The sequence below is a fragment of the Balaenoptera musculus genome, chromosome 2 (genome assembly GCF_009873245.2).
Source record: "Balaenoptera musculus isolate JJ_BM4_2016_0621 chromosome 2, mBalMus1.pri.v3, whole genome shotgun sequence".
Lineage (NCBI taxonomy): Eukaryota > Metazoa > Chordata > Mammalia > Artiodactyla > Balaenopteridae > Balaenoptera > Balaenoptera musculus.
Window position 1 is genome coordinate 76817295 of NC_045786.1, and position 11881 is coordinate 76829175.

General features: G+C 39.6%; 1 protein-coding gene across 7 annotated transcripts in view; it reads right to left on the minus strand.

Moving 5' to 3' along the window:
* Positions 1-11128, minus strand: part of TCF12 (transcription factor 12) — a 373765-nt gene extending 362637 nt beyond the window's left edge. For 5 of the 7 annotated variants that reach the window (XM_036844908.1, XM_036844905.1, XM_036844904.1 and 2 more), the window contains exons 1-3: positions 10866-11119; positions 9773-9869; positions 8776-8848 (exon numbers count right to left, since the gene is read on the minus strand). In XM_036844908.1, coding sequence (XP_036700803.1) covers positions 8776-8848; positions 9773-9847 — 148 coding nt within the window. In that variant the 5' untranslated portion in view covers positions 9848-9869; positions 10866-11119. Of the gene's footprint in view, positions 1-8775; positions 8849-9772; positions 9870-10865 lie in introns of all 7 variants that reach the window. The other 2 variants (XM_036844906.1, XM_036844902.1) reach the window with 2 other exon arrangements.
* Between the last annotated feature and the right edge of the window lie 753 nt (positions 11129-11881).

Here is an 11881-nt window from a genome sequence, read left to right on the forward strand (position 1 = left end):
TTTCATAACACCTAAAACAGATCTGAGAAAATGACATCTTGGGCCAGCTTTCTTCATTTTTAATAACCAAAAATAAGGTATAGTAGTGGGTTTTTTTTTTTAAAAAAGGTAGTATTTTCTGTCCTGTGCCTTATCTCAAATTGTTTTTTTATTTTATTTTGAAGGTTTCATCCCTGAGTCACTGTCCAATGCAATAAAAATTAGTAACCAATCCCTAATCTGTTTTCATTTCTGTGTGATCTTTAAGTCCCCAATCAGCTTACAGTAGCTTGGATGACTCACCATGGTCTTTATGAGAGCACATTTTTAACCTGGAACACATGAGAGCACATTTTTAACCTGGAACACATGAGAGCACATTTTTAACCTGGAACACATGAGAGCACATTTTTAACCTGGAACACATGAGAGCACATTTTAAACATGGAACAAAAAATCAAAGCTCTCCCTGTAAAAACATACAAGTCAGGGGTATGTGAAAAAATCACAGGATGATCTGGATAGAAAAAGAAAACAGAAGTTCAAATGACAGCTATATATATTACCAACAAATTTCTCTGTGCTTCAGCTTACGGAATAACAATTTGCTCCCTACCAAAACCATTCCCCTCCCCCAATGTAACATTCCCTTTTCATAGATTTTTGTAGGAGCAAGAAAAGATCCAGGATAAAGACAGCCAAAGAAGATATACTCTAAGGCTGGTCTTCTCACTAAAGAAAGGATAGTGTAGGACTGCATCCCACTCCACCCTGGCCTCTACCCCCAAAGATACAAAGGAAAACAGGAGGAAGGCAATGTCATAAGCTAAACTCAATGCATTTTCCTAGAACTTCAGTTTTACTTAATGATTAATTAAGACATATTTCTATTACAACAAATATGTTTGTGCTAGGGAGTAGAAAGTAAAATGCACATGAAGATTTTTAAGATAAGATTTCTTCTGCTCACTTACAATGTGTTGCTTCAGGCTCCCAGGGGAGTTTATGCTCCTTCCCTGCCATTAAGAAAAAAGTGGAGAAGCTCTACCCTAGAGACTCATTCTCTCCAACCTGTCTCCCAGCTATTCTATCCTCTCAGATCACATCATTTTTATTTTATTTATTTATTTAGACTACACTTCATTCTAGAGAGGAAAATTTTCAAGCAGCTGGAGAGCAATATAGAGAAAACACTATATCCAAGTGGCGATGCCTAAACATGAAAGAGGGTTTTCAAAAGGTGTACACATTTCTGTTTACCATTCTGCACTATATAACATGTAGTCCACAAAATAATAGTATTAAGAAGAAATGAGCTACAAAAAATAAAGGTAAGGTTATTAGGTACCTAATGACCTTTCAAAACTATTCTTCAGCCTGATTTTGGCACTAGAAAGCAACTCTGACATGTTGCCCTTGGGGGGCATTTCCTCACCCTCCCCACCGCCATAAAACATCACATTTTATCTAAAGTAAAATGAGGTAATGCCTATAAATAGCTTAGCATAGCACCTAGCATATGATAATAGTTCAATAAACACTGGCTGTAATACTGGTTATAATTATTACTATTAATAATAATATTACATTAGTATTACTTAAGAGGGTGCCATAGGCAGCTACAATTTTTGAATCTACAGTGTAGCAGACAATATACAGAGATAATCTTACTTGATCCTCATAAGGATTCTGAAGGTAAGCATTATCATCCACTCTTCATAAAGGAGAAAAGTATGCTCAGATCATTTAAATGACTTGCCTAGGGCCACCCAGCTAATAAGTTGCAAAGCACTGTTCCAATCTAGTCATCTGGCTCCTGAGCCCAATTCTTCCCACTGCACTATACTACCTCTCTTATAAAAAGTCAAGAATTCAAGGGCTCTCTCACTGATCGACTCCAACTAGATTCCACTCCATTTCAATAAGCACAGGTCAAAGAATGACAGGAATTCCCTCCAGTCAACAGACAACCAAATTACACACAAATACAAATCTGCACCAAATGTCATCAAACACTCCATCCATAAATAAAAATTTGTATTTTTACATTAAATAATCAACCAAAGTCACTAATTCTATACATCTAACTCCACCATTAACATCAATTCTTGACCTGATCATTTATCTCCCTCTGAGTTCATTTCCCGAAGGGTATTCATTCACTCACTTAGTTTTAATTATAACTTGTAGGAACAAAAACCAAAATCTACATCACCTATCCAAAGGAAATTGAAGTGTAGATAAAAATATATGCATGTACAAAAAGGTATTCACTATCATATTTTTTATAATAACAAAAAGCAAATCAACAAACAAAACCTCTAAACGTCAAGCAGTAAGATAACTGATTTGATAAGTTACGCTATATTCATCCCATGTAATAATACCATACAATAATTTTAAATGGAGCTTATGAAGAACCTTTAAGAACATGAGAAAATGCTCATAACATCAAGTGAAATAAAAAAGCAGGACATGAAATGAAACCATCAGTAAGCTCTCAACTTTGCAAACATAGAACAGGAAAAAAAGACTAAAAGGAAATAAATCAAAATGTAACAATTTTCTCTGTATAGTAAAATAATGGGTGTCTTTTTCCCCTTGTTGCTTTTTCTGTTCTCCAATTTTCTTTTCAATGATGATTATGTATTAATTTTATAGGCAGAAAAGAGCTTTTTTTAACCAAAATTTTTAACTCATCTTGCAGCACTCTTCTCTCATAAATCCCCAAGCTAGCCAAGAGTCCCAAGTCATGTGAAATTTAAAATGCTCAAAACATACCAGCATCTTTATTTTTTTTTTTTTCTCCAGCACTATATTCTCCAATTATGCCAGAATTGCAAAAGTAATTTCTCTTACCTACAGAAATCCAATCCTTCAAATTCTGTCAATCCTTTTCTTCTGGTATTTTTCCTTCTTACTTCCTATTTTCCCTTCCTACTTCCTATACTAATACCAAGTCCAAACCTTCACCAGCTCATCCTTAGATTAGCACAATAGCCTCCTGAATAAGTAAATGCTTTCCTTATTCTATTGCCTCACCACTAACAATTCACTCCACCACAGTTCACTCTGTGCCAGATACTGTTCCTGGAGCTTTACCTGTATTAACTCGGTTAACATTCATAACAACTCTATGAGGACAGCTACTATTATTAGTCCTATTTTACAGATTAAGAAATAGAAGCACAGAGAGGTTAAGATACGTACCCAAGGTCACCAGCTAATAAATGGCAATGATTAGATTTGAACCCATGCAGTCTGGCTCCAGATAACAGTATATAAATATGAGCTACTCAAGGAGTGCAGGAGTGGTAATCAATAAAAATCAGTTTCTCTTTCCCTGAACTGTGTACATACAGGCCCTTGGAGTAAGCCTCTCATTTCCGGGTCTCTTTTCATGCTATTCCACAACTGGGAGGACAGTTCTTCTCTTCCCTAATTCATTTTTCATATCTCCTTTAAAAGTCAACTTTATTTTTTTTTTTTTTTTTTTTTAGTTGTTTTGTTTGTTTTTTTATACTGCAGGTTCTTATTAGGCATCAATTTTATACACATCAGTGTATACATGTCAATCCCAATCGCCCAATTCAGCACACCACCATCCCAACCTCACCGCAGTTTTCCCCCCTTGGTGTCCATATGTCCATTCTCTACATCTGTGTCTCAACTTCTGCCCTGCAAACTGGCTCATCTGTACCATTTTTCTAGGTTCCACATACATGCATTAATATACGATATTTGTTTTTCTCTTTCTGACTTACTTCACTCTGTATGACAGTCTCTAGATCCATCCACGTCTCAACAAATGACTCAATTTCGTTCCTTTTTATGGCTGAGTAATATTCCATTGTATATATGTAAAAAGTCAACTTTAAATTCAACATTTTTGAGTTTTCCTTAAGCCAGTTCCCACACTCCTCAGCACATTCTTACTCTTATGGACTCAATTTAACCTATATTAATGTGCAGTTGTTGATATTTTTTATGTTATACAAGTTTACCTCACATTTTTACATTTTATCTTCCTGTCTAGATAATTAAATGCCTCCACTTTTTTTGGTCTATGTCCTTCTCCATTCGCCACCTTCCCAAAAGCTAGTAGAATAACAACCTACACAAAGTAAATACTAAATAAATATGTGGTTAACTGATAAATCTAAGATAAATATGGCTCAACTATTTAACAAAGCAGAAAGTCTTTTGAACTAATATATTTAAATGTTTGTCTTCTTTTCATTTTATTCCCTAAGCACAAAAGCATTAGATTTGTAATTTCAACATTCCCATCCAAAAAAACACATTCAAGCAATACCCAAAAGCAGTCCTATTAAATACTTTTTTAAAAAAGACATCCTCCACACTGTCCAGAAACTCCTTTTTTTTTCCCCAGGAGACCTTTTCTAATAGTGTTATTTTACTCTCTTGTAGCAAGAGTTATCCAAGTCTTTGACAACACTAAGCAGGCAGTGACATTCCAGACATGAGTATCAATTGTTCAAGAACAAAAAAAGACTATTTGGCTTTAATAAGAGATTATCGTAAATAGGCCCATTAAATCTAAAATGTGAAAACAATTGTGTTTATATTTAAAGTTGAGTATCTTCACCTTTATCTTCCTATCCAAGAAAATGATTTTAAATGTTTAAATTGTTAACGAAAACAGACAGAAATAATAATTAATTAAAGGTATGGCTCACTGTATATAATAAACAAGTCTCTAAAATACTGTGACCTAATCAAACTGGTTTTCAAATCCACTATAAGCCATGACTACTTAAAAGAGCACTATAGGAACTACTCCGAAAAGCACACAGTACTCATGGTTATACTCTTGTCTCTAATTTTTGTTTTCCAAGAATGTATTTTCATATACAGATTTTCTCTAAAAGACTCCTTTGTTACTTAACTTCTACATTAAATGAGCCACTTAACAGTAGACCATATTTATCCTAAAATATTATATTTTTCCTCATATGCCTGCTAACTCTGCAGTTACTCTAATTCATTACTACAGCTCGCCAGAAGCAAATGTCTAATATGGTTCAGTTAACCAAATAACACTACTAAATTTAAGTGTGTATTACTATACACTATAGTTAACAAACTTCAACACTGATAGGTACAAAATATGAAACACATCCTACTCATAACTCTACAATACTTTAAGTGAAAAAGCTAAAGCTAGTTTCCCCTCTATTTAAAATTACCATTCCTACTTATATTACAGTTCGGTTAAAAAACACATTGGTAAAATTTTGGTGTTCTCTTTCTTGATATTTCAAATAATGCTATAGCAATTTGAAAAGCTTACTCCATTTTAATTGAGTGAGTAGGTATTTACTAATCTTTCCCTTTTTTTAAGAAATTACTTGAGAAGTAGATACAGTTATAATAGGGAAACACCAGGAATCCTTGTGATGATGGAACTGTTCCTGTATCTTGAGTATATCACTGTCAATAACCTAGTTGTGATATCGTACCACAGTTTTACAAGATGTTACCGTTGCAGGAAACATGTTAAAGTAAAAGTGGGATCTCTGTATTGTTTCTTACGACTGCATATGAATCTACCATTATCTCAAAACAAAAAGTTTAATTTAAAAAAATATTGAAGAGTAATTTAATGAGAATTCATTTTTCTGGCCTCCCAGAAAATTTTTTGAAAATTCAATATTTTCAAAAATCCCAAATGTGCATATGAAAATACCCCCCAAGTGAAAAACTGTATTCCTTTTAAAAATTAAGAGCTAGAAAATAGTTCTTATAATTCTTTCCAAAAATCTTGAGCAAGAAGAAATCTACAGTGTTACGAAAGTCTGATTTGAACAAGGAAAAGTAAAAGCTTTACTTGCTTGTTAAAATAACTCTCTAGATAGAAATATAAGAGACAGACTCAATATATATAGATGGCTTACTAAACAAATTTATCCCACTCCCTTCCAACATCTCGTTACTTGGATTCAAAAACTAACAAAGGAAATTTTTCAGATATCATGTAAACATTTAAACTACCAAAAATTAAATCCAATATCACAATTTAATTCTCCATACTCAATCCCTGAAGCTGGACGGGACAGTGGATTTAAACACCAGAACTATTTCCAGTTTGTCAATCCTTTCAACAAGCTTTCCTCCTATACACTGTCCTACAAAAGTGCCTCACCTTTAACTCCTACAGAGAGAAACCCCTCTCTCAAGGTCACCATAAGAATACCTCACAGCTTCTATCATACCAAGCAGACAAATTCACAGTTGTATCATAATGCAAAGAAAATTAACACCCTTGATGAAAAAATATGACTATAAAAATTCCTCAAGACAAATAAGTAATAGAAAATACACATTAGCCTTTTCCATTGAGACTTTTGATAAAGTGTCGGCTATCATACAAGTTATATATCGCTTTAGGAATAAGATTTTAAAATAACATCACGTACTATAGCATACACTGAAATTAAGTCATCCTCAAAAAGGACAATCAATAAAGAAAATTATACTACACAATTGTAGTTTTCATGAGGCAAAAGGCTTGGGATTTTGCAAATGTTACTTCAAAAACAAGATAACTCTAATCTTTAAGTCACCTCTTCAGAAGGAAAGTCAGATCTTTAGCTCCTTATAAACTGCAAATAATCAGGCATTAGGACATATTACATATCCTTTGACATGAGGTCAGAAGATTATTAAAGTGTCAATAAAATACACAAATAAAACAATATTGCCATACCAACCTCTTTTAGACATTTCCTTTAAGTTAAGAAATGGCTATAGGACCATATCTACCAGTATACTTTCATATAAAATGACTGCTTTGCTATTTTCCCTTCCCCCCAAATCTAAATCCATTCACTGATTATCTGAGGTCACAGCTTTTTTTAATTACAATTTTTTCCTGAAATTTAAAACAAACCACGCAGATAAATATTTAAGTTCAAATTTTCAACGGATAAAAAAACCTAACAGTTTTAAAGCTAAAAATTTCCTGCTCTAAAGAATCAAATATTATGAACACTTCTACAATGTAGAAAAATAATTTTTTTCTTTGTATAATGCATACTACAGAAAGGACCCACAACTGCTCCAATGTCATGCTAGAGTTCACTGAACTTTTTTTTAAATTTTAGACTACATAAATCATACCTTAATTTTAAAAAGTAAAAAATATATATTTGCCCTTATTCTAAAAACAGAAAGTATTTCTAATAGCCAGTTTCTGAAGTTCATGTCCTTGATATCAATGAATGTCAGTTAAATATATTTTCTACAATTCAAGTCAGAGCTAACAGTCTGAAACAGCAATATCACTATTCATTTAATGAAATATACTAAGCATCTACTATGTATTAGACAAAGAAAATTTGAAAGTTCCTGAGAATGTATCAGTTGCGAAAATTGACATGTACTCAAAACAGTAGTAAAGAAAGAGACTATAGCCTTCTTCTATATTAACTAATAATTTTCTCTCCTCAACCCAAAAAAGCGATGATTTTCAAACCACTACCAATAAATGGATAGAGGTGGGAGAAGAGCTGGGGTTTGGCTGACATTTTATGATATCCTTTTGATTAAGGATAATATTAATCTTTAGGATATTTAAAATTCAAAATGTTTTTATTTGAGATGTTAAACAACATGCTATATTTTCCCCTTAAGTTGTAATTTCATCATTAAAAATGAATTTTAGTAAATTAAGGTAGTGTATGATTTTTAAATAGAAATTTATTTTAATGTAAAGTGGTATAAAAGGTTAAATTGGTTATGAAATTGACCTTCTTTTCTGATGTTTTGCTCCCACAGTATCTTAAGAAATCAACTATCATTTTACCACGGGAAATAAAAAAGCACCGGTCAAAGAGGAATTACTGAGTTTCAGCCTAGAGATTTGACAGCTGGTTTTCTTATGTTGCTGTCTTGGCTTTTGTTTTTTGTTTTGTTTTTTTTTACCTCTCCCAGCACTAAGGAATAAATCTAAGTTAAACAGAAAATGATAGCTTTTGTACACTAGAATGGACCTTGCTTCTGGAACGTTTATTTTTTTTAAATCATGAGTATAACTAAGTAAAAAAAACCAAAAATGCACACTTAAGAAATATGGGATAAATGTTAATAATGGAGTAGAGTAGTTATAAATATACAGAAAGTAAATTTGAGGACGAAAGCACTAGTGTAGAACTAGGAATCTAATTTAACTTACTCTAAACATCCTAATGTAACATTAACGTAGGACAGAATTCAATCATCTGTGTTATTTGAAAGTACATCTAACTTTCTATTCATTTATTTGTAACATTTTAAATAACTGTGCACAAAATTGTTAATTTCCTGAAGACTTCCAAAAGGAATAGCCATCTTTTAAAATAAGTGTTATAATTACTGCTTGACTCAATTCCACTTTTCATATGCATATTTTAAATAATATTATTTTACCAATTCTTTAGAATCCAAAGGTTTAATAACATTAATGGGCTAAAATTTAGAAAATTTTTAAAATATAAATATTTAAATAAACAATAAAAAAAAAATACTACACATGGACCAAAGAGCATTTTCTTTTGGTACTTTTCTAAATACAGAGGCATGCTATAATCCCTTGCACTCAAACAAGATAATTTTCAATTTAAAAATGCAGAGAAAAGAGAACAATTTTTTAAATTCACATTGAAATTCTGGAAGAAATGTCAATGGATCCTTAAAGGAACAGCCCACATTTGGGGCTTGTTTGTTTTTGTTTATAGTTTTAACTAGACATCACAACACCAAAATATGAGTTTCTGATTTTAGACATGATCTTACCTGATCCGCTGAACTGACTGCTTCCCAGTGTCGTTGGTCTGGTTTTCCCACTATTAACAGGTGGGGAAAACATCTGCAAAATAACCCAAACGCATCTGTTAGTTGTGAAATTCTTCTAGATTCCTTGCAAACAAAAGTTCACCAAGAGTCATCAATTAGTTGCTGTATTTCAGAGGGAAGTTAAAATAAAATTGGATATATACACTCAGACCCAGAAAAGCAAATACACTTAGTGATATTATTTCCTCACACTATTTGGAAATACTGGCTATTTTCTGTTCTGAAAACCCAGTCAGTTACATGAGAGATTCTAAGATTATTAAATTTAAGTGGTAAGTTTCTGTCAATGATCTTCGCTTTGTACCAGCAGTTAATAAAGGAATTCAACGCATTAGAAATAAGGGCAGTGGGGCCAGCTGGTATTTTTAAGTCACTCAATTATTTCCCATGTTAAGAAAATTTTTAATGTACATACACATATGTACTTCTTGTATATGCATATGTTCACACACATATACACATGTATAAGTACATATATATTTATATTAAAACGGTTCAACCCAAAAGGCTGGGAATCCTAGCCCTTCACTAGCTTTCCTGTAACTGACATCTTTCAGGTACCATAAACTATACCACATCTTGAAAAGGGAAATGATTAGGAGTGTCGAAGAAAAAATTTTTTTTCATATGCAGTTCAAAATCCCTAATAATCATCAGGGTCAGAGGATGACTCAACCAAAGCTCAAGATTACGCTGTTCTCCTTTTAACTGGCTAAATCAAATGACCCCTCTGGCATTAAAGTTTTAAATCTGCAAGTCTAGACATTACATCAAAGTTCAGGTGTCCAACTTGGGGGAGCTGGACTCCAGCCCTGAGAACTACTGCTCAAAGCAGATGCGAGTTCACGCTGCTTAGTCTCCACGTCGCTCTCCCCCCTTTCTTTCTTTTTCTGTAAACCTCAGCAGAACCCCAAGATGCCGCAGAAAGCTCTCATACCGCACTGAAGTCCAGCAGGTCGCTCAGCTCCTTGTCGGTCCCTATAGCAGCCATGCGCTGCTGCTGGGGATTCATCTTCGGCCACTTCTAGCAGGTCCTAAGGCAGAGGAAAGAGGCTCAGCGAGAGACCAGCGAGAGACCACCGAGGCCCAAAGTGTGTACGGGAATGGAGAGGGGCGTAGAGGAAGAGGAAAAACGCCGGGCTGACTTCCAATACCCTACTCGTTCCCCACCGCCGCGCGGGCAGGGGTCAGGAGAGCCCAGCGCCCGCGCCGGGTCCGTGAATCCACGCGTTTCTCGGCCCGGCCCGGGAGCTACGCGGCGGCTCCCTCAACTCGCCGCCTCTCCCGCAAGTTTCCGAGCCCGTCCCTGCCCCCTCCCCGGCGCCCCCTACCCCGCGCAGCCGCGGGGTGCCGGACGCGCGGGGCCCGGCCGGGGCGGGGGTCTCGAGGGGCGGGGATGAGGGGCGATTGGGCATCCAGCGAGCGGAGCGGCGGCGAGGGGAGTAGCGAAGTGACTCTCTGGCTCGGCAACAATAGAACTGACAAGTTGCAGGGAACGCGCCGCTCGCAGGCCCGCGTCTGCGGCCGCCGCCGCCGCCCGGATGTCCCCCGCGGGCCCCGGGGGTCGGAAAGCACATCCCCCCCGCGCGCGTCCGAGGGGCGTTTTTAAAAAGAAAACAGAAACACCGACAACTAGCCCCGCTCTTGCCCGGCGTCCTCCTCCCCCGGCTCGGCCTCCTCCCACTTTTGCTGCCCTGCCCGCGGCCGGCCGGCCCCGGACCTGCCTAACAATGAGCCTGGCTCGGCAGCCGAAGAACCCGCTCTCCCGCGCGCCCCGGAACCCCAGCCGAGCGCTGAGCGGGGCGCGCAGGCCGAGCGCGCCGCCCGCGGGCCTGGCCGCCCGCGACTCTTAGCCTCCGCCCCCACTCTGCTCCCCAACTTGGAGGGGACCCCGAGTTCGCCTCTGTACAAAGGGGCGCGGAGTTGGGGCGCGGGCCGGGGGCGCCTCCGCTTCGGCAGGGACGCGGCGGCGCTCCGCAGCCCCCAGCCCCAACACGGCGTCCCCCTCCCGCTTGCCGGCCCGCAATTACCTGCCGCCCCGTCTCCGCATCCAACCACCCCGATTAAAGTTCACTTTGGCCGGGAGAGCGGGCTCGGGCTTTCCCTTGCACGGCCCGGCGGTTCGGCTCACTTTGCCCCGCGCGAGCTCTCGGATCCGGGCGGGGGAGGCAGCTCTCAGGCCTGGCCGCCCCTTCCTCCCGGGGCGGGCTGGCGGTCCCCCCAGATAGAACTTGTGGGTCTCCTCAGGCGGACATTTTTTTCGCTGAGGCGGCCTCAGCACCGCGCTCGGCTCGGCTCTGTATCCCTCCGCGCCGGGAAGAGCCCCGGGTTAACCCCTTCGTCCCCGGCCCGCTCCTGCCGCCTGCGCCGAGGAAGTGGGGCCAGCCGAGGGGGCGGGGAGGAGCCTGCGGGAACGGGGAGGGGCTGGCGCGCGGCTGGCGGACAAAGCCCGCGGTGGGGTGAAGCGGGCCGGAGTCGGAGCCGCCGGGGATGGGTGGGAGGCACGCGCAGACACCCAGCGAGGCAGGGCCAGGCCGCCCGGGAGGACGCCTGGTCGGGCCCCCGGGAGAGGGTAGGCGGTCACCGTGGCGCTTCCCCCGGCTCGTCCTGCTCCGGCTTCCCGCCCCGAAGCGGAGCGGCGGAGACGCTACAGCGGGCGCATCTGGATTCACTGCCCAGGCCACCCAGCCCGAGGCCGCAGAGCCCTGAAAGTCTTCCGTTCCCGAGCAAGCCGCGCTGGACGCCGGATGCCACACTCGGCTTGGCCCGAAGGCTCCGGCCCTGGGAGGCTGCGTAGGGCTCGGCTTGGAAGATGCGTGTGTGGGGAAGGAGACCGGCCACCTCGGTCAGCTTTTGGAGTAGGTACGGTTGGTCAAATTCGTTGCTGAGCGGAATGCAGAAGAGGCAAAACCTTCCTCAAACCACACAAAGCAACGTGGGCTTCAGGTTCCCAAACACTCAACTCACTCAAGCGTCCACGTCTACAATCCTCTCTTCCCATCCGAATCCCAAAAGAGGCCACCGAATCGCACAGCAGGACGAGTTC